The 27434-nt window shown below is 16.3% G+C and overlaps 9 protein-coding genes across 9 annotated transcripts, besides 52 other annotated features; 5 read left to right on the top strand and 4 right to left on the bottom strand. All coding sequences in view use genetic code 6, as the record gives it.

Moving 5' to 3' along the window:
• Nucleotides 1-1259: 1259 nt before the first annotated feature.
• Nucleotides 1260-1326: a microsatellite.
• A 21-nt stretch (nt 1327-1347) lies between these two features.
• Nucleotides 1348-1412: a microsatellite.
• Nucleotides 1388-1449: a microsatellite.
• Nucleotides 1450-1733: 284 nt separating this feature from the next.
• Nucleotides 1734-2637, bottom strand: IMG5_142890 (hypothetical protein; the record flags this gene model as incomplete). The annotated part of the gene is made up of 3 exons (XM_004031284.1): nt 1734-2161; nt 2200-2404; nt 2542-2637. Coding segments are annotated over 3 exons (729 nt in total), but the record flags the coding sequence as incomplete, so codon positions are not given.
• A 345-nt stretch (nt 2638-2982) lies between these two features.
• Nucleotides 2983-3025: a microsatellite.
• Nucleotides 3026-3837: 812 nt separating this feature from the next.
• Nucleotides 3838-3923: a microsatellite.
• Nucleotides 3851-3926: a microsatellite.
• Nucleotides 3855-3884: a microsatellite.
• Nucleotides 3927-4167: 241 nt separating the features above from the next.
• Nucleotides 4168-4212: a microsatellite.
• Nucleotides 4213-5993: 1781 nt separating this feature from the next.
• Nucleotides 5994-6027: a microsatellite.
• Nucleotides 6028-6542: 515 nt separating this feature from the next.
• Nucleotides 6543-6584: a microsatellite.
• Nucleotides 6543-6605: a microsatellite.
• Nucleotides 6565-6608: a microsatellite.
• On the top strand, nt 6608-7799 carry IMG5_142880 (hypothetical protein; the record flags this gene model as incomplete). Its single annotated transcript, XM_004031283.1, has 2 exons — nt 6608-7246; nt 7350-7799. The coding sequence occupies 2 exons, from the start codon at nt 6608-6610 to the stop codon at nt 7647-7649; spliced, it is 939 nt and encodes a 312-aa protein (XP_004031331.1). The 3' UTR covers nt 7650-7799.
• Nucleotides 7253-7304: a microsatellite.
• Nucleotides 7253-7318: a microsatellite.
• A 1144-nt stretch (nt 7800-8943) lies between the features above and the next one.
• IMG5_142870 (protein kinase domain protein) lies at nt 8944-10264 on the bottom strand. The gene is made up of 3 exons (XM_004031282.1): nt 9685-10264; nt 9416-9576; nt 8944-9277 (listed from the first exon to the last, which is right to left on the bottom strand). The coding sequence occupies exons 1-3, from the start codon at nt 10096-10098 to the stop codon at nt 9127-9129; spliced, it is 726 nt and encodes a 241-aa protein (XP_004031330.1). The 5' UTR covers nt 10099-10264; the 3' UTR covers nt 8944-9126.
• Nucleotides 9360-9410: a microsatellite.
• Nucleotides 9604-9658: a microsatellite.
• A 694-nt stretch (nt 10265-10958) lies between the features above and the next one.
• Nucleotides 10959-11001: a microsatellite.
• Nucleotides 10968-11004: a microsatellite.
• Nucleotides 11005-11268: 264 nt separating this feature from the next.
• Nucleotides 11269-11304: a microsatellite.
• Nucleotides 11305-12322: 1018 nt separating this feature from the next.
• Nucleotides 12323-12399: a microsatellite.
• A 907-nt stretch (nt 12400-13306) lies between these two features.
• Nucleotides 13307-13340: a microsatellite.
• Nucleotides 13341-14211: 871 nt separating this feature from the next.
• On the bottom strand, nt 14212-17097 carry IMG5_142860 (regulator of telomere elongation helicase 1, putative; the record flags this gene model as incomplete). Its single annotated transcript, XM_004031281.1, has 6 exons — nt 16543-17097; nt 16148-16392; nt 15533-16109; nt 14907-15454; nt 14775-14852; nt 14212-14253 (listed from the first exon to the last, which is right to left on the bottom strand). The coding sequence occupies exons 1-6, from the start codon at nt 17066-17068 to the stop codon at nt 14212-14214; spliced, it is 2016 nt and encodes a 671-aa protein (XP_004031329.1). The 5' UTR covers nt 17069-17097.
• Nucleotides 14244-14372: a microsatellite.
• Nucleotides 16423-16479: a microsatellite.
• Nucleotides 16432-16468: a microsatellite.
• Nucleotides 16462-16534: a microsatellite.
• Nucleotides 16994-17098: a microsatellite.
• Nucleotides 17077-17122: a microsatellite.
• Nucleotides 17123-17134: 12 nt separating this feature from the next.
• Nucleotides 17135-17177: a microsatellite.
• Nucleotides 17178-17345: 168 nt separating this feature from the next.
• Nucleotides 17346-17390: a microsatellite.
• A 613-nt stretch (nt 17391-18003) lies between these two features.
• On the top strand, nt 18004-19816 carry IMG5_142850 (protein kinase domain protein; the record flags this gene model as incomplete). The annotated part of the gene is made up of 2 exons (XM_004031280.1): nt 18004-19563; nt 19658-19816. 2 exons carry the CDS (start codon nt 18004-18006, stop codon nt 19814-19816), a joined length of 1719 nt encoding a protein of 572 aa, XP_004031328.1.
• Nucleotides 19571-19634: a microsatellite.
• A 173-nt stretch (nt 19817-19989) lies between the features above and the next one.
• Nucleotides 19990-20027: a microsatellite.
• A 728-nt stretch (nt 20028-20755) lies between these two features.
• Nucleotides 20756-20784: a microsatellite.
• A 187-nt stretch (nt 20785-20971) lies between these two features.
• Nucleotides 20972-21504, top strand: IMG5_142840 (hypothetical protein; the record flags this gene model as incomplete). The annotated part of the gene is made up of 4 exons (XM_004031279.1): nt 20972-21046; nt 21113-21202; nt 21246-21366; nt 21422-21504. The coding sequence occupies 4 exons, from the start codon at nt 20972-20974 to the stop codon at nt 21502-21504; spliced, it is 369 nt and encodes a 122-aa protein (XP_004031327.1).
• A 12-nt stretch (nt 21505-21516) lies between these two features.
• Nucleotides 21517-21572: a microsatellite.
• A 570-nt stretch (nt 21573-22142) lies between these two features.
• Nucleotides 22143-22175: a microsatellite.
• Nucleotides 22176-22384: 209 nt separating this feature from the next.
• On the top strand, nt 22385-22816 carry IMG5_142830 (hypothetical protein; the record flags this gene model as incomplete). Its single annotated transcript, XM_004031278.1, has 1 exon — nt 22385-22816. The coding sequence occupies one exon, from the start codon at nt 22385-22387 to the stop codon at nt 22814-22816; it is 432 nt and encodes a 143-aa protein (XP_004031326.1).
• A 652-nt stretch (nt 22817-23468) lies between these two features.
• Nucleotides 23469-23534: a microsatellite.
• A 60-nt stretch (nt 23535-23594) lies between these two features.
• Nucleotides 23595-23648: a microsatellite.
• Nucleotides 23636-23700: a microsatellite.
• Nucleotides 23667-23724: a microsatellite.
• Nucleotides 23667-23725: a microsatellite.
• Nucleotides 23726-23748: 23 nt separating this feature from the next.
• Nucleotides 23749-23798: a microsatellite.
• Nucleotides 23799-24109: 311 nt separating this feature from the next.
• Nucleotides 24110-24217: a microsatellite.
• Nucleotides 24147-24193: a microsatellite.
• Nucleotides 24218-24403: 186 nt separating the features above from the next.
• IMG5_142820 (hypothetical protein) lies at nt 24404-25007 on the bottom strand (the record flags this gene model as incomplete). Its single annotated transcript, XM_004031277.1, has 4 exons — nt 24404-24624; nt 24682-24756; nt 24806-24877; nt 24941-25007. Coding segments are annotated over 4 exons (435 nt in total), but the record flags the coding sequence as incomplete, so codon positions are not given.
• Nucleotides 25008-25547: 540 nt separating this feature from the next.
• Nucleotides 25548-25581: a microsatellite.
• Nucleotides 25548-25612: a microsatellite.
• Nucleotides 25569-25638: a microsatellite.
• Nucleotides 25587-25638: a microsatellite.
• Nucleotides 25639-25674: 36 nt separating this feature from the next.
• Nucleotides 25675-25729: a microsatellite.
• A 120-nt stretch (nt 25730-25849) lies between these two features.
• Nucleotides 25850-25891: a microsatellite.
• Nucleotides 25850-25897: a microsatellite.
• A 917-nt stretch (nt 25898-26814) lies between these two features.
• Nucleotides 26815-26893: a microsatellite.
• Nucleotides 26831-26896: a microsatellite.
• A 138-nt stretch (nt 26897-27034) lies between these two features.
• Nucleotides 27035-27068: a microsatellite.
• Nucleotides 27069-27178: 110 nt separating this feature from the next.
• Nucleotides 27179-27434, top strand: IMG5_142810 (hypothetical protein; the record flags this gene model as incomplete). The annotated part of the gene is made up of 2 exons (XM_004031276.1): nt 27179-27238; nt 27300-27434. 2 exons carry the CDS (start codon nt 27179-27181, stop codon nt 27432-27434), a joined length of 195 nt encoding a protein of 64 aa, XP_004031324.1.

Genomic DNA, 27434 nt, shown 5'->3' with positions numbered 1-27434 from the left:
TATTTTAGAATTTTTTAATAATTTTTATTTAAATTATAAATATTTTTTATTATTTTTAAATTTTGTGTTAATATTTTCATATAGATGAATAATTTATACTTTCTAAGATATTATTATTTTATTCTTAATCTTGTATTTTATTATTTGAACTATTTAATTTTTATAAATTACTTTGTATATTATTAGTTTTGTTTATATTAATATATCCTAATTATTTTAGTTTTTTAAAACATTTTTTATAAAAATTACCATTAAATTTTCCTTATATTCTATTAACTACATTACTTTATTCAACCCTATTAATTATTTAATTAAAATAAGAGGTTTTTATTATTCTATTATAAATTATTGAAATCAAGAATGCACATAAAAAATCATATATATATTGACAATAGAAAAATTACAAGAAAAAAATCAAAATCAAATAAAATTTTTATTTTATTTAAAATGTTTAAAGCATCCTATTTTTTTTTATTTATATATGTGTTTTTTTTTTCAAGATACATAATAGGTTCATCGAAATTTTTTTATGCTTATTCAGTAATTAATTAAATAGCAAAGGGGTATATTCCTATATATAAATAATTTTTAGATTAAATAATATTTTTATCTTTCTGAATTTTTTTTAACCTTATATTCCAAATTAATTTGTTTTTTTATCAAATTTACTCAATATACTTAAAATTAAAATAAAAAGGAATTATATCATTAAATCTTGATATTTAATTATTAATATTATTAAAAAAATTCAGTTAAAAATATTATTTACTTGATAATAAAAATAAATTAAAAATATTATTGATCCTTTTTACTTTTCATATTAAACTGATAATTAGAAGCTTAGATTTATACTTATAACTAACTGTTTCTAAAATAAATTTTTTATAAAAATATTTTTTTACATTAATAAAACTACTCGAAAATAAAAATGATAAAAATATAGTGTAAACTAATTTATTTATTTTTAAATATTTTAAAATAGAAATTTTAATACAATTAAGTTAATGCAAAGTATTATCTAAGCTAGTTGCTAATTTATTATTTATGTTTATGCTTGAAAACATGCTTATAAAATTTGATATTAAAAAACTTAACACCAATGACGTATAAATTAATCTTTAAATAATTTAATTAGTTTTTAAAAATTCTTTTACTTATTTATTAATGGAACTGCCAAGTAAAACTCTTTAAATTATTCAAAAAATTAGAAAAAATACTATTTAAATTCAATAAACATAATTTTATTTTTTAATTATAAATAAAAAATAAAATATAATTAATTATTTTCAAAAAAAAAAAATTAATATAATTGATTAAAAAATAAAACAATAAAATTTTAATAAAAGAAAATAATGATAATAATAGAAATAGATATATATAGAAATTAATATATATATAAATATATATATATATTTATATATATATATATATTATATATATATATTATATTTTTAATAATCATTTATTTATATATATTATTAATTATTAATTATTTTCAGCATTCATGATATTTAATAATGATTTAAAATATTATCAATATGTTATCCTATTTATAAACAAAATAATTCCAAAGATTCATAATCTAAAGATTCAATTCGACATTAATTTTTACTTGTTATTCCGGAAATACCTTTCTAATTAACGACTTATAAGACAGATATTATTTACTTGCTCTATTAATAAATAATAATAAAATAAATTTTGATTTTATATATATTTATTTTATTTTATACATTATTGTAAACAGGTATTGATATAATAGGCATTTATGACTCTATATCTATTTATAAATTAAAAAATTAGTTATTATATGCATTTTTTATATTCAACATCTATTTTTATTTATATGTTTATCCAACAATACCCATATTGATATCAAAAATTTATTTCTCGTAATTTTTTTCATTCAAATAGTTAAATTTAATAATTTAATTGTTTTAAATAATAAATATTTTACCCTTTTAAACATTAAATAATAACTATAATTTTGATTCTGCCTAATAAATAAATTCTTCTAAAGTAAAAAATCTTTATAATTAAGTATTATCTTTAATCATTTTAATTAATTTATGTAAATGTATGTTTTTATCACATTATTATACTTTTTAGATTAGTTTTGATATTATTTAAATTATAATTTCATCATCTTTATCAAAATAACCTTTTTTTATTTTAATATATAAATATATATATATTAACCATTTAGTTTATTTATTGATTATATCACTCCTATAATATTAAAACCTTCCTTATCAAAAATAGGTTAAAGTAATAAAGTATTACTTTTATAATTAACTTATTTGTCAATATTTTAACTAAACCTAACATCATTATATGCATTTTAAATATTTAAACATTTTCCATTTGTAAAGCATTAACCTATAAGTCCTTCATTTATAGAGATCTTTATTTTATATTAAATTTAAATATGTCTTATTTTTTTTATTAAAAAAAAAAAGAATAATAAACTTTTATAATTTTATTAAATTCATTTAAGTTTTGTGATATTAATTATTCGTTTTCTTAATCAAAAAGAAATACACAAGTTTTATCACAAGTTAAAAATGAAGAAGTTTGTCTTATAATATCTTTTATTTTATCTTCAAAAGATTGATTTCCGTTCATTTCAATACTCATTTCAAGTAATTTTCTTAATTTAAAAACTGCTTTAAATAAAACCTTTATATTTATAATTAAAGAATTTTTCATAAAATATAATATTTACTTTATGATCTGCCAATATTTTTTATATAGAATCGTAAAAATGAAGACTTTACACAGAATCTTAATTTTAAAAGAATTATTCAAAATCATCGTTTTTTGTAATCGCATTTTGTAAAAATTAAATATGTTCTTTGTTATTACAGCTTTCTTTAAAATCGGAGTCTATAGGAAGTTAGAGAATTGATAAAGGTCGAAAATCAACTTATTTTTTTGTTTTTTATATTTTTCTTGGTTTATTTCATCATCTAAATTTTTAAATTATTATTGTTATTTATAATTGTTATTTGCAGTATTGTTATTTTGATTATTTAGATATTATTATGTAGCATGAGATATACTACTAGTTGAAATTGATATTTTTTTGGTATTTTCTAAATATGTGTTTGTCTCTTTTAGTTTTCGGTTTTCTTCTTGTATATAATGTAACATTTCGTCTCTTTTCTATTAAGCTATTGTCAAATATTTTATTAAATATTCTAATCTTTAAATTTCTTTGTTTCTATATTTGAGTATATTTTCTTAATGTTGGGCATATTTTACTATTTGAATCATTTAATCATGTAATTATTTATTATAATCTTTTCTTTTTTATAGGCTTATTTAATATATTTTAAAAGTGATTTTATTATTACTTGAATTTTAAATTTATTACTTATGATAATTAAGGTAGTTTAAAATTTTAAAATTAAGAAGATTCATCAATCTAAGAAGAATTATCATCTATAAGCATATATTAATTGTTGTTTAAGTGTTATGATTTGTATTTTGGTTAATTAATATTACTACTATTCATATTTACTATTTATTTATATACTATCGAAATATTCTTTATAAATAAAATATTATTAAAACAATAAATTAAAATTAAAAGTTAAAAAATTGATTATAAAATTAAATGTTATTATATTTTATATAAAATTAAATGCTTGCTTTTTTATTTTAAATTAGATTTTTGTTAATAGCTTTATTTAAATGAGTTATTATTTTAGTTCACTTTTTAAAAAAGTAAATTACATTATTATATATCAATTTATTATAAACTCTAGTTTAAAATTATCTATGACTTCGAATAATTATAAAATAAAATATATATACTATAGTTTAAAAATTTGAATAAAATAATTTGATTTTATAAAAAAATATAAAGAAAATATAAAAAACATAATTTTATTAAAAAATAAATAAAAATATATAAAATATAAAAATATGAATACAATGAATACAGATAATAATTTCATATAAATTAATAATTATTTATAACAAAAATATATTCCTGTATACTCAAATATATAATAATAAATACTAAATAAAAACTACTAAAGTGCTTAAGAATTTAAAAATAGTATTGCAAGTCCTAAAAATTGTTTTAATAATGCGCTAATCAGAAAAATATCATACGAAAATAATAAAGGGAACTTATAAAATAAATTAATAAACTAATCAAAAATATTAAATAATAGTTTAAATATAAATAATTTTTAAAATATTTTACATAATTACACGGTATCTGAATTAAATTAAATTAAACTAAAGTAAAGAATATAATAAAATGCAAAAAAAAATAAGATTAACAATATGAGTGTAATTGATAAATGTTCTAACTTATACATGAGAGAAATCATAAATAAAAATATGAAAAATGATAAGAGTAAAGGCAATATTTTTTTAGAAAAAAAAATGAATTAAAATAAATTAAATTTTTCTAAATCTGATCATAAAAGTTAAAGCCAGAATTAAATATTTTAGAATGCAAATAACCAAAACTAAACTTTTTTTATTTATAATAATAACGATAATATAATTGGAAATAATAATAATAATACTAAAAATTTAAATAATGCATTAAAAAATAATAATAGGAATATTCAGAATAATTATTATTAAAATTAAAATTTAAATAAAATATATTAGTCTAATAGTAAAGAAAATCTATAGATTTTTAATAAATAAAGCATCGAAAATCAATAAAATAACAATTATTAGCAATTATATATGGAATTAAATTAAAAAAAAATAACAAGTTTAACTCAAATAATAAATATTATTTTTTAATATCTTCTATAAAATTAGAAATAAAATGATTTTTTGAAAATTTTAATTGAAAAATTGGCTGAAATAAATCAATTAAATATATAAAAAAATGATGATTTGAAAAAATAAAATTCCTTTTTAGAAGAAATAGTTGAAATGTAAAAAAAAAATATTTTTTTGTTAAATGAAGAAGTCTAAAATAATAAAATATAAAATATTCAAAAAAACTATAAAGATGTCGAAACTTAAACTTAAAAAAGAGAAAAAAAAATCAATAATATTATAACTGTTTGTGATAAAAGAGGTCAAGAATAAAGCCTTTCAACTTGTAAAGAGAATGAAATGTTTAGGGATTATATACTGGAATAATAATAAAAACTAGAATTTTATTAAATTAAAGAGTAGTAGATGGTAAAATTATTAGTTGCAATTAAAAAAAAAGGACTTAATATTGATGACATTTATAATAACGAAATTCTAAATGAAAAAAACGAAGATGAAATAGATAATGATGAGAGTTAAATATGTATAAAAAAAATTCCTTAATAAAATAATAAAATTAATATTTTAAAAAAGAAAAAAAAAAAAATTATAATAAAAAACACTGAATAAGATTTAGCTGACAAATCAAGTATTTTTTATTTAAAAAATCAATAAATATATAATATTCTTTTAAAAAAGTTGTCAATGATTCGGATGAGAGCTCTTTTGGATTTTATGGAAAATCAAGTAAAAGAGATTCTAGTATAAATAAATTGTATTATGTGAAAAATTATGATAAATAATTTGCTTAAAATAATAAAGATATACCTATAAATATTAAAAATGAACTCTAATTAAACCTATAAAGTATTAAACCAATAGAAGATTATAGCGATGAATATGATATCATTTAAATCGATATAAATGAAGTGTGTGAAAAGCTAAATATTACTGAAAGTTAGTTAATAAAACTTTAAGAATAATTAAATAAAAATCCTAATAAATTAAGTGAAGAATAATTTTTTATATTAGAAAAGTTATAAAATTTTTAAAACGAAAAACAATAAAAAGTAAATGAGAAATAATTTTAAGACGCTATTATAACTGATTATTAGAATGTTTAGGATTAAAATCTTTCTAGTGTCATACTTAATAGTTTTAGTAAAAATTAGAAAAGTTTAGTAAATTAATAAGCTTTTCAAATTAATGATAGTGATTGAATATTTTTAGTTTCATTTTAAAAAAATAAAAAAAATAAATAAATTATTATTTAAAATATATTTTTATTTATTATTAATTTTATATTTTTTTATAATAATATCTATGCTTGAATACAAAAATATTTGAGAGAAAAAAAAATATAAAAAATTAAAATAATTAAATCATAGTATAAAAATATAATTATAGATAATTATTAATAAAAAAAAATATAATATTTATTAAATATATGAAAATATATATATTTTATCTTTATTATTTATATAATTAATATAATTTTATTATATTTTAATTTTTTTTATTTAATTAATACAAAATTATAATTGATAATATTTTAGTTTAAAAATTATTTTTATAATATAATAATATTAATCTTTGTATTTTCTATATACATATGAATCATATTATTTATTAAATAAAGAAAAAAAAAAGATATTATGTAAACCAAAAATATAAACCTATATTATATTTAATAAATAAAACATCAAAAATACTGTAAATGAAAAACTGTATATAAAATAACAAACAAAATACATATATTGTTTTTCATATTAGTAAATTATCTATATTTATAATTAAAAAAAAGGAAAAAATAAATAAAATAATATAAAAAAATATATTAAAAAATAAAATATAAATTATTAAAATAAAAATGGCTTCAACAGCTTAATCTTTAAGATATGATTCTTTCTCTTCTTTAGGAAACTTTAACAAAAATGTATTATCAGACGACTACACTCATTCGAACTTCGAAACTTATAAATTCAAAGGTAACACAACTTAAGGTGGTAAGACGGAGTATAAGGCAAAAATAATTACTTCAAAGCAAAATGGGTAGGTAGTTTATGAATTAAAAGACGAAGGAAAACTATAATTCGTCTTTTTAGATCGATTCATAATAGAATTAGCGTAAAGAAGATGTGGAGATTTGAAATTCCATATAGATTTAGGAAGTTTAATATTAAAAGGAAGGAACTATAACTTTTTTTCAAATTTAAAAACTAATACAACTTTTGGAAAATATAATTGGAGATTCGGAACAAATTATTTCGACAAAAATTTTGAATCTAATTCTAGATTAAATGTAAATTTAGGTGGTGAGGATTGTAATTTAGGATTTACACATAGAAATCTCATTAGAAGAAATAACTTTGTTTTTGCTTGGGTTTTAGGAGCTGATTTAATTGATTGGAGAAAAGGACTTACAAGATATGATGCTATTGCTGGATATGAAAATGGTTAAATTGACTTATATTTATAACATAATTCTTAATAATCACATAAATTTTAAGTACAAATTTATTTTTATAATTATATATATATTTATATATCTGTATTTATATTTATATATGTATATATTTATTATCTTTTTATTTAATTGTTTTTTTTTTCAGTGTGGAAAAATAATTACTACTTTGAGTTATAATTAAAATAACTAAACTTAATATAGTATAGAAGTAGAAAATAATAAAAAGAAAAATACTCTTACTGCTGGTTTTAAACATGATTTGGACAAAGATATTACTGTTAGGGGAAAAATTAGTACTGATTAAAATTTGTAACTCGCTCTTAAAAGAAATTGGAAAAATATAGCAGTTGCTTTTTCATTTTAATTTCAATTAGGAAATAAGTTAGTTGATTTTAGTCGTTTTCCTCCTCTTCCTTTTGGAATTAAATTCGATTTTAAAATTTGAAGAATTTTTAGACATAAGAAAAATCAATAATACAATTTGACAAAAAAGTATTTTTAATTTTTATTTTTATTGATTTTTTTTATAATAACAATAAAATTTTAACTTTTTTTTTTTATTTAAAAAATAAATATATTTTCATTTTTTAAAATCATAAAAATATATATTTATATATAAAGATAATAATATAATATATAATTTAATATTAAAGTCTACTTTTTTCAACTAATTTTTTTATATTTAAAAGAAATAAAATTTTTTATATAAAATATATTTATAATAGATTTTTTTTATTTCCTAAAAAATATATTTTTTTATTTTCTCTACCTAAATAAAAAAGTATATTATATATATATATATTTACTCTCATATTTATAATGTTTATATTTTATTTCTAATTTATTTATAATGAGATTTATTTAATTTCACTGGTCTTCCTTCTGCAATTTATTCGATTTTTGAGTTTTCTGCGAAGTATTCATAATCATTAAACTTTTCTAGAATAATATTATTTAATTAGAAATAAGTAATAAGATAATCCAAAAAAATAATATTTTATTAGATTGTAATTGAAAGTTCTTCTTATTCATATCTTATATTATTTTTTAACGAATAATTTATTTCTCTAATAGTAAAAATAAGAAAACTAAGTAAAATAATGTAAAAGCTTTCAAATTCAACGAAATTATTATCGAAAATAGCATCGAATTTCTTATCTGAACTTAAATCCAGATTTTTATATTCTTCTTGAATTAAATTAAAATGGACCATATATTTCTAATTATATTCAGAAATTATTAATTTTAATCGATTATAATTTTCTGTTTTTGTATATAATGACCAATCTTATAAATTATATATATTTGTATTAGTCTCACACATTTTACTAAGTTTTTATATGTGTATCATTATATTTTTTACTATTAAGAATATCATTTTTTCTCTTAAAAGTTCTGTTTTTATTATTTGTGTCTCTTATGCTAATTTCGATAACCTAAATAAATATCTACACATGTTTATTTATGATAATATTATTTTATCGTTTTAAGGATATTACTATACTATTTAATATTATTCTTGATATAATTTTATACTTTTTGCTCTTTTTAATTCTTCTATTTTTAAGTCATTGTGTTAGTTTTCAGAAATTTAATTTTTTTATTCTAGTTCTTCATCTTGCTTATTAATATTTTCTCTTAATATTTGAATTTAGCTTTTATTATTTATAATTATATCTTTTTTTCAATTAAATTTTACTTTTTATAATTTTTATAATTTTTTAATTTTTTTTTTTTTTTTATACTTACTTAAATATTTGAAATCAGTTGAAGTGATTCTATTTTTAATTTTTTAGGAGGGGAATTTTCCTTACCTATTTCTTATTAAGAGTTAAAATATATAGGAATAATTGGTTATTATTATGTTGTTATTTATATATTAAATGCACTTTGAATGTTATTTTTTTGTGTAGTTATTACATTCAATTAGGAGGTATTTTATGATTTTGAAAAAACTTATTCTTTTTTAGTGTTTACCATTAAAGGATGATTTTCTATTTACTCTAAACTAAATCTTTAATTCTCTTCTATTTAAAGACAACCTATAATAAAGATTTTTGACTCATGTGAAACCTTTATATTTAATTATTTTTAAATGATTTTAAATTAATTATTTAATAATCTATTTTAATATTAATAATTTAAAAAAATATAGTAATAAATTAAAATTATATAAATAATAATATTATATTATAAAAAATAAATTTATACATTTCTAAAATTTGGAAATTTTACTCCTATAGTATTAATTTTATGTTTAAGTTATTTTCGTTATCAGCATTCCAAGGGGTAACTCCATAAAGTAATTCATAATAAAGAATACCAATAGACCATATATCACTTTTCATTGAATATTCATTTTTTTATAAACTCTATTATAAAATCATAAAAATTATAAAATATATATATATATATATATATATTATATATATATATATATATATATTAATATATTCTTATTTATTATTAATTTTATATACTTAAGGACACATATACATTGGAGTTCCTACATTATAATAATATTTATAAGGAGGTGCATCAATATCTTTAGCAAATCCAAAATCAGCGATTTTAGGAATTCCGTTATTAATCAGAATATTTGCAGGCTTAATATCTCTATGCACTATTCGATTTTTAGCTAATTCTTTGTATCCATTAACGATATGTTTTAATATTTTTAGAGCTTGATCTTCTTCTAAGTATTTACATTTAGATAAAAGCTATTTTAAATCTCCTTAATTGCATAATTCAGTTATTATATAAGTATTGTTTTATGTTTAAAAAATGTCATTTAATTTTAAAATATTTATATTGCCAGAATTTGCTAATTTTTTCATTACACTTATTTCATTTTATAATAAAAATAATTAAACATCATTCGACATCATTTTCATATCTATTACTTTTATTGCTACTAACTCATCATTCTTAGCATCATTTTTTCCTTTAAATACTATCGAACTATATCCTTTACCTATTTAATCTATTAATTAATATGAGTAGTTCTCAATTACTTTTTTAGGTATATATTATTGCTTTTACTAAAAACTTTACTGCTGTAAGGCTTTTTATTATACCATATATTAAGGTTAATTCATTTAATTATTTTATTTAAGTGTACTTATTAACTTTTTTATTTTTACAAATAACTTATTTTTTCTTTTTTTTTTATTAAAATAATACTGTTTATTGCTATTGCTGTTAGTGAGGTTTCTGAATTTTCTAATTAACGTTAAATAATTATATTTTCATATTTTCTAAAGGTTTTGTTTGTTTGTTTGCAAAAAAATGTATTTAAAAAAATATAATATATTAGTATATTTTATATTTAAAATTTAGTTTTATTTTCTTTTAGTTTTTATAAAGATTAAATTAATTTTTAAAATATATTTTTTTTAAAAAAAATTCTTAATTAATATGTTATTATTTAAATGTATATTTAAATTAGAAAATATTTTTAATACTAATAAAAATAAATATAAATATTAAATACATTTAAGTATTAATATTGTTAATGCGTTTAAAAACTATATATTATTTGTAAAATTTATTAAGTTTACAAAGGTAACATGAATAATTAAAATAAAATTGAATATAAATACAGATAAAGAATATAATCTTTTTTAAATTTATTATTGTATTTTAAAAAAATTATTATTATTTATTTAGCACCAAATATTAAATGATTTTTAAAATTAAGGATAAATTTTTATATAAATCGATTAAATAATATATACTTTAAAAAATTTTAATAAATAAATTTATATTTATTAATAAAAATAATATTTATTATAAATAATTTATTACTTAATTTTTTTTTTATGTATTATTTTATATTTTTAATTTTTACTAATAATAAAATTCTTCTTAATAAATAAAAAAAAACTTTGATTATATTTTCAGAAATTGAAAAAAACATAAGTAGATAACTTTTTATTTACAGTATAAAAATAAATTTAAATTTAAATTTATTTATTACATATTTATTTAATAAATTTATTAACAAATTTTTAATTTCATTTTAATAAATAAACATAATTTTTTACTAATAAAAAAATAAGATGATATATAATATATAAATATTATATATAAATATATATTATTTATTATCTATTAATCTTTTAAAAAATTTATCAAAACTTATATAATTAATTCTTTGAAACAATAGAAAAATATAATTAATATATATTAGTATGTAATAAATTTTTTTTTTTTTTTTTAAAATTAATAAAAAAAGTTTAAGCTATTTTAATATAAAAACTCTTTTATTTTTTATTTTATAAATCAAAAATTTTCATTATGAACATTTTTTAAATTTCTATCTTTTTTTTCAATATCTATATTTGGATGTTTCAATTCTTTTAATTCTATAAAATTTCTTAAAGTTAAAATATAAAATATTTTTATATACCTTTATCGGAAACAAGTTTTTTTCTTTCTTAATCTACTATTTTATTAACATTTTAATATTTTAGCATTTAATCCCTCTTTATAAATTAATCTACTTTATTAAATTTAATCCAAGTTTTTCCTTCCTATAAATTATCAAGCTTTTGTTTATTTATTATTCAAATTATTTTTAAATTAAAAAAATTTAAACTTCTTCACTTATTTCTTTTTCTGTGTGACCACTTTTTTTTACTATTTACCAAAATGCAAGCCATTCATCTTCTGTTATTTATCCACTATTATCAAAATCTACAGCTTTAAATAATTCATTTGTATTTAATTTTGCAAAATTTGATTTCCTTTTTTTATTATTTTAAAATTCTTAATTATTTTATTTTTAAATTAAAAACCAATATTTTGCTGTTTCTTCTTTATCTATTGCTTTTGAACCGTCTACATCTATTTTTTTGAATATTCCTAGTACTTTATCTCTTAATTTAGGAGATAAATCCTTGATTTTTATTTATTTTAGTTTTATATAAAAATATTATCATAATATTTTTCTATTTTATTTTTATACATTTTTTTATTTCAGTGTTAAACAACCCATATTTTTTTTTGTTTTTTTAGTGATAATTTTTTAAGAATTATGGAAAAAAGAAAAAAAAATATTATAAAAATTAATTAATTATTAATATAATGATTTAATATTTTTTTTTAAAAAAAAATTAAAAAAATAACGAAAATAATTTTAAAGTAAAAAAATAAAAATATTATTTTATACAAAAAAATAAAAAAAAAAATTTCAAAAGAAATTCAAATAAAAAAATTCGAATAAATCATCTTCTAAAACTAATTTAATTTCGAAAAAAGACTATTTAATTTAATCTACAATACCTTAAATAATAAAACAATTATTTTATTTATTTTCAAAAATTGAAACTTCGTTAGGTTAATCTTTTTTTTATACTGTAATATCATTATCATATATCCTAAAAATTAGATTATCAAATATATATATATTTAAAAGATTTCCATTAATATTATTTAAAGAAAATTCATTACAAATAGAACTTTCTTCCAAAAAATCAATTTTTTCAAAGAAAAATTTATTTTTGAAATGAATTAATAAATATGGATTTTTTTCTTCAGAAAATTTCACATCTAAAATCTCTCCTAATTATGGGTCGTAAAACAATTTTTTTTCGTTTTCTTTTTAACCTTTTTCATTACAAAATATAACGGAAATAATTCCTTATTTTTAAGAAAAAAGAACTATTTTTGTGAAATTCTCTTGTTATTCAAAAAATAAATAATCATATGTTTAATCTATGTCAATTTAAAATTCGATTTCGCCTTCTAAATTAATGAATATAATATTTTCTTTATACAAAAATGCAATTAATAGCGAGTTTGTTTATATAAAAAGTACATTTTCGTCTTATTTAATCCTTTTAGTGATTTCCAAAGTGGCTTAATCTATAAAAGTAAGAAAAGCCGTATTTTTAGTATCTATATGAGGTATTATTAATTAATCTTATGTCTATAAAATTTTAACTTGGATGATTGAAATGTCTTCATTTTCATTAATTTTGGAAATTTTTTGATTTTAATAATTAAATAAAAAAGGGTATTATTTAATAAAAAGAGTATTTTATTGCATAATAGATAAAGAAATTTCATTAGATTCTTCTTTCCAAATAAAATATTTTTTTTAGCAAAAATTTTAATTTAGTAAATAATTTTATTCTTATTTTGAATTTTTTTCGTTTAATTTAGAAATTGAAAAATGTATATTTTTATCTTCGGGAAGACCAAAAAAATAATGTTTTTTTAAAAAAAAGTAAAGCTTATCAATTTCTATTATTTGTATTTTTTATAATTAAAAAATTATGTATTCTTATAGTTCTTTTTCTTAATTATAAAACATTTTAGAAGAAAAATATTAACTTATTTATTTTATTTGGCGTATAAGGTCCTTTTCTTGATTCTAGTAAAGTACTTTTTAGTCATTTAACCATTTATTTATGTATTAATTTAAACGAGTATTTGATTCAAATTCTGAAAATTTTGGGTATTCTTATTAAATAAAACGTTTTTAATTTGATTGAGTTAACAATTATTGAACTGCATTTGAAAATGGAAATTTTTATTGAGGATTTTTAAAATTAGATTAATATTATAAATTTTAGTCTTCTTATAAATTCTAGTAAGAATTTTATGCTATTAAATTTATATTTTATTCGAATTTTTAATTTAAATTTTATTAATTAATTGAATTAGAGTTAGAATTTTGCTGAAAATTTTAATTGTTAGTAATATCTAATTAGTTTATTATATTTAAATTTTAAATATTTTATTATTATAATTATTATAATTGAAAGTCATTATTTTATTAAAGATTTAATTTTTATTATTATTATTCAGTATTTATAGAATTTTTATTTTATTATTTTGAAAATTAAAATAATGTAGATTATTAAGATTTTTTTTCAATTTATTATGTTTAATTATTTAAATTTTTTACAGAATTTTTATCATTTTTTAAATTTATTTTATTTTAAAATTAAATTTTTTATTCGTTATTACTTTTCTAGAAGTTAAATTTATTTAATTCATCAAAATTATTACTATTATTACTAGAATTAAAATTATTATTACTAGTATTATTATTATTATTATTATTATTATTATTATTATTTTTATTATTATTATTATTATCTTTATTATTATTTATTTTATTATTATTAAATTTATTATTATTATCTTTTATATTATTTGAAGAATTAAAAACTATTTTTTTACTTAAATCTGACAATGAATTTTTGCAATTATTTATATATTTTTTTTCTTCTTCTTCATCCTTTTTTTTCTAAATAAAAAAATTTCTTGTTTAAACAACTGCTTAACCAATACACTGAAATATTTAAAGACAATTATCTTAAATAACCCATGAACTTATTTGACTTTTAATATCATTTTTAGCAAATCTAGTATCGCATAAATATATAGAACCATAATCGTTTATATGCCTTATAACTCTTCCTATAGCTTAATTTATAGCTCTTACTGTTTACTAAAAATACCAATCCTTCCCACTTAATTTTGAACCTTTTATATCTTTATCATTATATATATTATCCAAAAACTATTTTTTATTTATCAATTTTATATCTTTTACAGGAGGATAAGGTACTCCTATTAAAAAAACAGCTCTAGCAAGTTCATCATAAAAATCTATTCCTTCTGAAACTTTTCCCTTTATTCGTTTAAATAAATAATAAAAAAAAATAAGAATATAAATTATATATACACGACAAATAGCAAACAAAATAGCCCCTTATTTACTTTTAGCTGCTTAAGTATAATTTTTCATAAAAGAATTCATTTCATAAGAATTTTTAGGTTCAAAGAAAAGCTATTTATGTTCTTTTAATTTATTCATTATTTTATGTTCTCCGTTTTCCCATTATTTTCTACAATTCCAATATGAAGAAGATGAATTAAAAATCACTAAAATTCCATTTGGAATAAATTTACATAAATTCAATAGAGTTAAACCTACATCATCCAAAATTAAATTTTTTTAACGATTTTAATATGTGAATTCTAATTCTTATTCTAAAGGACCTTTTATACATATACCTGCAAGGAGGTTCTTTTTATTATCAATTACGTGTTAGTTATTCAAAATAATTGGAAAAGGAATCTTCAATTCTAACTCCCAAGAATCAAAAGGAGCCAAAGTACCCGAAGTAAGCAATATAGAATGCGGATTTTTTATCTTTATAAAAGAAAAGGAGACAGAAGGGTCCAAACATTGCATATAAATTTCACTCTGTTCGTTTTCAGGCTCTACTTCTATTTATAATTTAAAACAATTAATAGTGTTATCTGTATTTCGTAAATGATTAGGCTTTTTTGCTAAAAGAAATTCACTTTCAACGCATAAAAGCTTCTAAACTTTGCTCAAAAAAAGCATCCATTTATCCAATCCATAATTTTATGTAGTAGATAAATCTTCGATTGCCATAACTAATTTTTTAATATATTCTTATAAATTAGTAATTTTTAATCCTTCTTTTTTTTATTAAAAAGTATTATTATTTTCTTAAAAATATGTATCTAGTGTATTTTCTTATAATTAAATAGGAATAGTATTATTTTCCAGAATTTAGAAAATATCACGACCTTCCTTACTTATTATAGTCTCGCTATTTTCGGGATTTTTTTATATATTTTCAATAAATTTCTATAAATATTTTTTAAATGGTAGTATGTGTTGGAGTATTAAATCGCAATCTTAGTTTGATGAACGCAAACCTTAAGTATCTATTTCTTACAGTTTATTTATTTTATTTTTATGTGATTCTTTTTTTTAACGAAATGTATTAGGGTCCTTATATGATTATATTATTTCCCTCAAAAGTTTTATTTCAGTCTCTATGGCTTCTAAATTTTTTATTGTTATGGAAAATGAAGTAGATTCTTCAGCTATTTTAGCAATATTATGTGCCTTTTTATTAATTATATTTTTAAGATTTTTTATTTTACTTCATCAAATATTAATATGGAATTTGTTAATTCAATATTAAAAGGTGATGCATTTTAGTTATCAAATATATAATTGTAAGGCATAAATATTATATCAACGCAATCTTTGACACGACGTGAATGAAAATATGGACAAAAACCATTTTTTTAACCGTTTTGTCTTAATTCTTCAATATCCATAATATCTGTAGAAAAAATTTCTTCAAGATTTTCATGATTTTTTTAATAAAATTTACAACTATGTTCTGGATCATTCTTTATTTATATTAATAGACATATAAATTTATAAAATTTAAATAATATAAAATTAATTAATATAAATATATATAAATATATATATATATATATTATATATTTATATATTTATATATTAATATATTATATATAAATTACACCATTTATAGCTTTCTGGCAATAAGAAATTAATGTCCAATCTGTTAAATTTTAGTATTCTTTTTTCAAACAATATTAATCTCTGGATGCTAAAACAGTAATACGTGGTCTATATATTGTTTGTTTTAACTCTTTTACTACTTATTATATCTAACTATGTGTTCTTGATGAATATACTATTTTTTTAGGTGGCACATTATCTATATTTTCTTAATTTTATTCTCTATATTTTTTCAACCATGCTATAGTTGCACATAATAGGCAGAGTGTTTTTCCAGTCCCTGTTGGGCTTTATAGAAGAGAATTATTTCCTTAATTTAATGATTATATAACCTTTGACATATACATTATTTATTATGGATAGGGCCTATAAGGAAAATATATATCTATTCCATCTATTGTTATTAAATGCTGGTTGCTCATTATACGCTTTTCAATTGGTATTTTTCTAAGTTTTTAATCATTTTTTATTTAGATTTCATCTTCATATTGGATTTTTTTTTTATTTTTTATAGATATATTATACATATTGATTATTTTTTTATATTTTTTTATTTATTAGTTTTTTTTTTATTTTTTTTTCGCGCTTAAATAATTTATTTTCATTTGATTATTTATTTTTAGTTTGATTTTTATTATACTATTGTTTTTTATAATAAACAAGTATAGTAGTATTTTAAAAGTAATATATATATCATTTATTTTTATAATTTTTTTTTTTTAAAAAAAATTAATTTAAAATTTTTAGAAAAATTCCTTTTACATTAAGAATATGTAAAAATAAAAAGTATTTAATTTTCGCACCAAAAAAATATTAAAATAAATAAAAAAATAATATATAAATAAAAAATGGATGTAAAAGATATAAAAAGCAAAATAATTATATTACAAAATCGAATGACAAAAACACCTAATGTACAAAAAATATAAAAAATATGAAATAATTAAAAAAAAAGTAACCATAATCAATAGAATAATTATAAAATTAACAAACTGTATAATTAGATATTCCAATAAATGAAAATAATATTACAAAATAAGAAACAGTGTCAGAAAATAATGGTAATATATAAAAATCTCAAATATAAGATAGTAATAATTAATTAATGGCCCCTTTTGAAAGGTTGAGTGATATTTAATCTTAAGATATAGAAAATATGCCATAAAATAATTAAATTTAAATGAAAGAAAATAAAAATATTAATATAAATTAAGCACCGAAAAAACGAAAAATACCGCAATAACATTTAAGTTTGAAAAAATTAAAGAAATACGATAATAATAATTACTAAATAAAATGCTAGTAGAATTCAGAAGATAGTGACTCTATGGAAATTTAGTTATAAATAAATTAACCTATATAAGGAAATATGAAAATTACAAATTATTTCAGTTATTTTAATAATAATAAAAATGAAAATTAATAATAATAATAAATTATTTATATAGAAAAATAAAAAAAAATGGAAGAAAAATAGTCTGAAGTTTTACTTTAAACTAAATATAATAATTTATTGGAAGAAATTAAATAAAAAGATAAAATTATAAATGAAAAAAATAATTATATTAAAATCTTAGAATAAGATAAGGTATATAAAAAATTTCTTAAGAAAAAAAATTATTTTATTAATATATATATATATATACATATAACCTTCTTATATTTAATTTTTTAATATATTTTTTTTAAAATTAAAAAGGAATTATTATAAAAATAGTTTGTTTCTAATTAATAATCACTTAGTGTATGTTTTAACAAAAATTAAATAAATAAATAAATAATTATATATATAATATAAAAGGCATATAAATAAAAAGTATAGAAAATAATAGGTTAATAACTTCTGAATGTAGAAAAACTAAGAAGAGAAGAGTTAAAAACAAATATTTCAATATAAAAATAAAGATTAGGAGAATATATTTAAGTAAGAGAATGTACAAAATTCGACGAGTCATGGCAAGATGGGTCTGATTTTTAAAAAATAAATGAAAGATTAGCATAAATAGAATAATCAAAAGAAGAACTTGAGAAATGCAAAAAGGCTTTAAAAATAAATAAAAAATAATAAACGGAATATGATCTTTCATAAATCGAATAAAAATAAAGAATTAATTTATAACTTTAGTGTTTAACAAAAGTATTATATATATATATTATTTATATTTTTATTTTTTTTATAAAAAGGAAGAATAAGATTTACGTGAAGATCTTTAACTTCTTGAACATTAAAAAATATTATTTATATAAAAATAAAAAAGATTTTATGAAGAATAAAAGTAATAAAATAAAAAAATAAGAAAATATAATAAAAATTAGTTCTCGATATGGAAAATTATGGCCTTGCTTAGGTGAGAGGTATTAATTACTTTCTTTATTAGGAAGAGGGGGTTTTTCTGAAGTATATAAAGCTTATGATTTAATAGAATTACGAGAAGTAGCATGCAAAATACACTAATTAAATTTAAATTGGTCTGAAAGATCTAAAGCTAATTACATAAAGCATGCTGTTAGGGAAAGTAAAATCCATTCTGAGTTAAAACATCCTAATATAGTTTAACTTTACGATACAGTAGAAATCGATGAGAATTCATTTGCGACAGTTTTAGAATTCTGTGAAGGACCTGATCTATATTTTTATTTAAAAAAATACAGAGTAATAGCAGAAAAAGAGGCAAAGTTATTAATAAAATAAATACTAAATGCATTAAAATATATGTCTAGTTAAAAAATGAGAATTATTCATTATGATTTAAAACCTTAGAATATTATCTTTCATAAAGGAGAACTTAAAATTACTGATTTTGGTTTATGTAAAATTATTGAAGATGAATAAACTAAAATGGAATTAACTAGTTAGGGAGTCGGAACTTATTGGTATTTACCCCCAGAGACTTTCGAATTTGAAAATAATCCGTAGATTTCATAAAAAGTTGATATTTGGAGTGTCGGAGTTATTTTCTTTGAAATGATTTTTGGATAAAGACCTTTCGGGAATAATATGAGTTAGGATAAAATTTTAAAAGTAAATATTTTTATATAAATATATATTTATTATATTTTTTTTACATGTATATATACATATTAAATTTTTTTGTTTTTTTATTAAAAAAAAAAAGGATAATATCATATTAAAATCTACTTAAGTTATTTTTCCTTAAAAACCTAGTGTTAGTAATGAATGTAAAGATTTTATTAAAAGCTGTCTTACTTATGATTAGAATAATAGATGGGATATTTAACAAGCGATTAATAGTTCGTATTTAAATAAAAAATGAAGGTTTTTTAATTTTTTTAAAAAAAAAATATTTTTATTTATTTTTTTATATTTTTATAATAATATAGAAAAATAGTTTATTATTTTATTTTAAAAAAAGGCAATTAATTAATTGTATATATATAATATTTTTTTATTTATTCAGTTTTAATTAGTTATAAAAAGTATAAACATTTTTATATTTATAATAATATTTTATTTTAAAATAATATAATATTTAAGAATTTTTTTTTTATTTACAAAAATAGAATTAATTTTTTTTTTATTTTCAATACTTATAAGAATTTAATTAATCAAATATAAAGACATGAAAAAAGAAGTTGAAATTATAAAAGAAACTAAAAATTTTAACCAACAATTAAGAAATAAAAACCTTTCTTAAAAAAAATGTGGAAATTTTATAATAAGATTTAGATTATATAAGTTATGTATAGGTTTAAGCAGTTATTACTCTTGAAAAAGTGCTTTTTGAAAAAATAATTAATCAATAATGATAGTATTATAAATTCTATTTTTTTAAGTAATGGTTAGTTTTATGGAACAATATAAGTAAAATGGACATAAATTAAATTTTTTGAAGAATTATAAAAAAATATAAATAATCAGAAGAAAAACATAAAGACAAGACATTTATTATTTTTGCTAGTTTATTTGAATTTTTTTTTATTCTTATAGTAAGAAAATAATACTATTTTTATTAAATTATCAAACATAATGAATAATAAAAAAAAAATATAAACTCTAATATATGAAAATAATGCTGAATAACCTTAATAATTTACCTAGTTTAATAATATATATAAAAAATTAATTTTCTTTTCATTTTGGTTTTTTTTTTTAATGTATTTTTAAAAAAGAAAGAAATAAATAATAATTATATGTATTTTTTTAATAAATTACTATATATAAATTAAAATAAAAATATATATATATATATATATTTTTTATTTTTTTCTTTTTTATTTTTTTAATAAATTATTTAATTAATTCATTATGTCTATTATTTAATATAAAATAAATTTTATAATTATTATTTTTAGAATAATAGAATTCTAATTATAAATATTTTATAATAAATTCAATATAAAATAAAAAAGTAAGTATCAAAGATATATAAAAAAAAACTTTATAATAAAATAATTTAATATTAAAAAAAATGTAAGAAGATACTATTTTCGATAAAATAATTAGAAAAGAACTTCCTTCAACACCAATTTATGAAGATGAATTAGTAAAATAGAAAATAAAAAATGCTTAACTATTTTCTATATATTTTTTATTTTAAACAAAAAAAAAGTGTTATTGTTTTAAAGATATAAATCCTTAAGCTCCAATTCATTATGTTTTAGTCCCTAAAAATAGAGATGGTTTAACTTAACTTAGCAAAGTATAATTTTTTTTTCAAAGAAATTAATTAATTTAAAAATAAGGCTGAAGATAAGCATAAAGATTTATTAGGACATCTAATGGTCGCTGTAAGTAAAATTGCAAATTAAGAACCTTAACTTAAAAAGGGATATAGATTAATTATTAATGACGGAGAATATGGGGGTTAAAAATATATATATATATTTTTAAAAATTTAATTGTATATATATACTTATAGGCTAAACTGTATTCCATTTACATATACATATTATTGGGGGTGTATAACTTAGCTGGTAAACAGGAGCTCCATAAAATTGTTGATAAATAATTTAAATATTAAATATAAATATTTATTTATATCTAAAATACAATTTTTATTTTATAAATATTTATTGTAAAAAATGATTTTATTAAATAATAAATTTAATATATTTTTTGTAAATAAAAATAATGAAAATATTAATTAAAATTAAGAAAATTATAAAATAAATATAAAAACATGAAAAATTTTAAATTTATTCATTCGAGTCTTGCATATAAAAGAAAAAACCACATTTTCAACATATTCAATAAAAACAAAGAATAAAAGCAAGAACACCCTTCACCTTTAGAATTCGATCCTACCCAAAATCAATTGATTTAAAAAGAAAAAGAAGTCCCATTATAGAAAATTCCAGAACCTTAAAAAATATAAACCATAAAGTCCATAAACTTAAATTCGTCCACATTATTAATAGATCAAAATGCCCAAGAAATTTAAATATCATTGTAAAATTAAAAACCAAAAGACTATGCATCTATTACGCCTTCAAAAGCAATAATTCCTCCTTTTAATTAATTAGACGATTCAATAATTGAAGCATATACAAATTATTCGAAAAACATTTAATTATTTTCCCCTTTTAGATGGACTCCATTAATATAGGAAGTAGATGCAAAAGCTGATCGTGAATTTTAACTAAAAATGAAATATTTTAAAAATAAATAGTTTTTTGATGATAAAGATGAAGCTGAATTAATAGATACATTCATTTTTTAAGCACTAAAAAATACCGGATTTGACTATTATTATGATTATAAATGCTTACCTTCATAAAGTTGTTATTTTCATGGAAAGATAGACTTCCTTATATATAATAGAGAAAATAAAATACCTTTAATTCCTGTAATTCGAGCTAGAAAATTCAAAAATACACTAGATATGGAAGAAGAGCTTTTCAATTAAGCTGAATTACTTGGAGCAGCTATTTGGGCTTTAACTAATATGATGGCAAAAGATTCTAAAATAACTACTTGTAGAGCTATTTAAACTAATGGAAATGCTTGGAAAATGATTTAGATTAAAACTGATGGAAGTTTTGAAAAAACGAAAATTTATTAAGCAAAAGGCGATTAGTTTAAAAAAATATATAGAGATGTAGAATGTTAAGGTTTGGCTTTAGGAATTATTAAATTCGCACTTAATTAAATGAGTGATTAGGAATTGGCGCTTTAGAAAATTTACGATTTTATTGATGAAAGAATGTATTTGACTGAATTAGATGAAGAGACTAAAAGGAAAATTGATAATGTTTAAAAAAGATATTCATTTTTACCAAAATTTATTAGAGATTATATTATTTCTTATAAATGATTTTATTTAAAAAATATTATTTAATATATTATATATTTTAATTTAATTTTTTATAACATATCTTTTTAAAATATAAAAAATTATATTTGCAAATGTATTTTTTTTTATATTATTTATATATATATATGATAAAAAAAGTTAATTGCATTTTAAAAAAAATATATTATATAAAATTTTAATTTAAAATAAAATTAATAATCATAAATATCTATTAATTTTTAAATCAAATTAAATAATAATAATATAGACTTATCAATTATAGTTTGATTTAATAATTCCTAATTTTTTACCTCTTTCAACTTCAATATTATATTCTACCATAAGTTTGATGTATAATTTTTCAATAGTTTAAATTAATTCACAGGTTTATTAATCAGATAATCCTTTAATTTAATTCTCATAACTTTCAATTTAAACTTTATCAAGATTTGTAATGTAATTCCATAAAGATATTATTTATTCATTAGAACTAAAATACATTATATTAATTTTATTATAATATATGTTTTTAATACTTTGATGGAGGCTTACATTTAAGTGAATTTTCTATTAATTTGGAAAGAACTACTTCTTAATCAAGCTAAATATTACAAGTATCATTTAAAAACATAGAATACGAATTAAAAAAATTTACTAAAGGATGATTTTAATAATTAATATTATTATTAGATTATTATTATTATTATTATTATTATTATTATTATTATTATTATTATTAGTAATTTTAATTTGGTATATATATATTTTATTATCGTTGAGTTTAATTTTGTATTTGTTGTTATTGAATTTATTATTATTGCTATATTTATTATTACTACAATTATTATTATTGAAATATCATTAATTGTTCTTATTATTATTTTTGTAATTATTATAATTATTCTAATTTTTAAATATTAAATTATTATTCTTCTTTTATATTCTCATCTTGATTTTTTAATTTAATTATATTTTTTTTTTTATTATTTTAAATAATTTTTTTACTTTTTTTTCCTCTTATGTTTATTATATTTTATAACTTAATGCATTTTTACTATTTTTATCATCTTATAATTAATTTTTACTATTTCCTTCATTTTCTTCATTATTACTATTTTTTATATTATCCTAATTTAAACTTTATCCTCCGAGCCAAAGTTATTATAATATTTAGTTATATTAATTTAATTAATTTATATCTATTTTTCCGTCAATTTAAGTTTGCTTTAATATATTGTTTAAATCGTTCATATTGCAAATAAAATTAAAAAATTTGGTCTTTTTATTTGTTTTAATATGTTTATTAATAATTATAAAATATTATTTAAGTATTATTTATTAAATTAACTTTATTATTTTTTAAAAAATTATTTTGAAATATTTATTTTTTAATTAATTTTCATATTTTTTTAAAAAATATTAATTATCTTAATCATTATTTTTTATATATTAATTTTATAAATATATATATGAAGAAAAAAATTTTTTTATTTTTAAATAAAATTTATATTAATATATTTGATTATCTTTATTTATATTATTTATCAAAATCTATCAAAAATAGTGTTAATAATAAGTAAATTATCTAAATAAATATATATTTTTCACTATTCTTCTTTATTTTTTTCTTTTTTCTCTAGGCAATTTTACACCTAAGGCTCTTTCTAATTTATTAATAACACCAGGGTTAGGAATTGCTTTTCCGCTTTCATAATCTGAAATAACACTTTTCTTTTCTTAAATTTACAAAGCTAATTATTCTTAATTCCAACCTTTAGCCTATCTTCCTTATTATATTGCAATTCTTAAATCGTGGCTAACAGTTTCGGCTATACAAAAAACAATTAAATATTTTCATTTTTTGTTAATAATTTTTAAATAAATACCTTTATATTCTTCTTCATTTAAAACTTTAGCTACATATCTCCCGTCTAAGTTGCTTTTTTGATTGACATGATCAGCTTTTTTTAAAAAAAATATTATTAATTTATATTTTAATTTTGAATTTACCTTTTTTGACTTATTCAACTTAATAACCCATAGATTATGCTTACTAAACAGCTTTTTCACCTTTTTAAGTGACTATGTTTCAAATAAAATATTAAAGAGAAGTATATAATTATACATAATATTATATTTTTTTACTTTTTTTATTAACAGTTGTGTAATCCCAATTTTGATGATCCATATTTTTTTTAAATAATATTTATTCTAATAATTAATTAATATTTGAAAATTTTTTATAAATTACTAGAATAGAATATAATAGAAAAAAAATTAATAAATAAATTATAAAAAAATATGTATCTATTATATTTAATTACTAAATATTAATAGATATTTAAATAAAAAAATTAGAAATTATTTTTTTCTTGTTTTATATAAGAATACATTATAGAAATATCAATAAAAATATTAATTAAAAATAATAATAAAATAAAATATAATATATTCTTATAGAAAAATGTTTTTTTAATTATGATTTAAAGTATGTTATATTATATATACGTGTAAGAAAACTCATAAAGCTTTATTTTTTTATATAAAAAAATAATAACATTATATTTTTACTCGTAATAATATAAAATAATATATATTTATTAAAAATATTAATATTATAAAAAAATAAATTAAAAAAAATTATTATAGGTTTATATATAAAACATTAACAAACAAGTATTAATCAATAACATAATATAAAAAAAATATTACAATATAAAATTATTATTATGAATTAATGAAAATTAAAAGAATATATATATATATATATATATAAATATATATATTTAAATTTTTATAATTAAATAAATAATATTTTTTATAATTAAATAAATAATATTTTTACTTTTTTATAAAAAAATTTTTAAGTTAATATTAAAATTAAATAATAATTTTGTATTAATCATTATATAATAAATAATTATTAATCATTATTTAAATATAATATTACAAAAATAATATTGCTATTTATAATATTTAATTTTAGTTTATTGCAATAAATATTTAATTAAATAAAATATTAAATTATTTTTAATAAAAAATTATCAAAATATATTATTAAATATAAATTAATTTTATATAAATAAAATTTATTTTTTTATACTATAACATAAATAAAATTTTATTAAAAAAAAACTAAAAATAAAAATAATAAATATAATTATTAAATTAAATAATAATGGATGATTTTTTTCGATGACAATCAAAATAATTAATGTAAAAAAATATATTATTTTAAATTTAAATAGAATAAAAGAATAATTTTACTCCCAAAGAAAAAGATGTAAAATCACCAAAAAATGCTTTTTACGATGATGATTAAACACATTAAGAATAATAAGATAATATTTAAGAAAAATAAGAGAATGAATAAAATCAGGAATTTTAAAATAATGGAGCAGACGATTTTTTCGGAAATACTTAATAATAGGCAGGATTCGAAGTAGATTAAGAAGTAAAAAATCATGATGGTGATGAAAATTAAAAATAATAATAAAATAATATATTTTAAGAAAATAATGAAAACTTTTTTGGATAATAATAACAAAATGATGACTTTTTTGGATAAGAATAATTTTAATAATAATAATAAGACAATAATATATATAATTAATAAAATAATGAATTTTAAGATGATGATTTTTTCGGTGCAGGTGCTTAATAAACAAATAATGATTGTAAAAATACATTTTCTATTATTATTTTTTATTAATAATATATATAAATAAAAATAAAAATAAAAATATATATATTTATATATATATATTAACATATTATTTAACTTTATAAATATAAAAATAAATATTAATGTATATATTTAGAAAATAATTTTTAAAATGTTAATAATAATAAAGATGATAATTATGATTTACCTTTTGGAAATGATTAATAATAATAAAAAGTTAATTCATTTTAATAATAATAGGGTACTTAATAAGTTTTTAATTAAAATAATTATAATTAAGAATAAGTTTCACCTAAGTAAATAGTATAATAACCTGTAAATTCAAAAAATTAAAATATATATATTTATATTTTTATATTATATTTTATATTTTTATTTATATTAATATTTATTTTATTTTATTTTTATTTTATTTTTTTAATGAGGAAATACAACTAACTGAATAAGAGAAAAGAAAGTTAAAATTATAATAAAGAGAATAAGAAATTATGAATAAGCTTATTTAAAGATAAGTTAATTTATATTTTTTTTATATTTATTAATATATTAAATTAAAGAATAAAGAAATCGAAGAAAAAAGAAAGCGAATTGCAAATGCAAGATAATATCTTTAAAATTGGAAATTGTTTTTTTTTTTTATAAAATCAAAATATTCCTTTATATATAAAAGAGAGAAAGAAAACATGATTAAAAAAAAAATGGAAGTAAATTTATAAGAAGAAGAGGTTTAAATAGAATGTCGCAAATAATAACAATATGTAAATAAAATTTTTATAAATATAAAAGTTTAAAATTTAATTTTTATAAAAAATATATTAGAAAAATCCATGGGATAAAATTGTTGCAAATATTAACCTAAAACCTGGCGAATAAAAAAGTGAAAAGGATATATCAAGAATGAAAGAATGCATTTTAAATAAAAAGCATGATGCTTCATTAGGAAAAAATAATTGA

Source organism: Ichthyophthirius multifiliis (genome assembly GCF_000220395.1).
Source record: "Ichthyophthirius multifiliis unplaced genomic scaffold scaff_1120509251112, whole genome shotgun sequence".
NCBI classification, from domain to species: Eukaryota; Ciliophora; class Oligohymenophorea; order Hymenostomatida; genus Ichthyophthirius; species Ichthyophthirius multifiliis.
The sequence above is the reverse complement of the archived record's forward strand: the minus strand, read 5'-3'. Positions and strand labels throughout refer to the sequence as shown.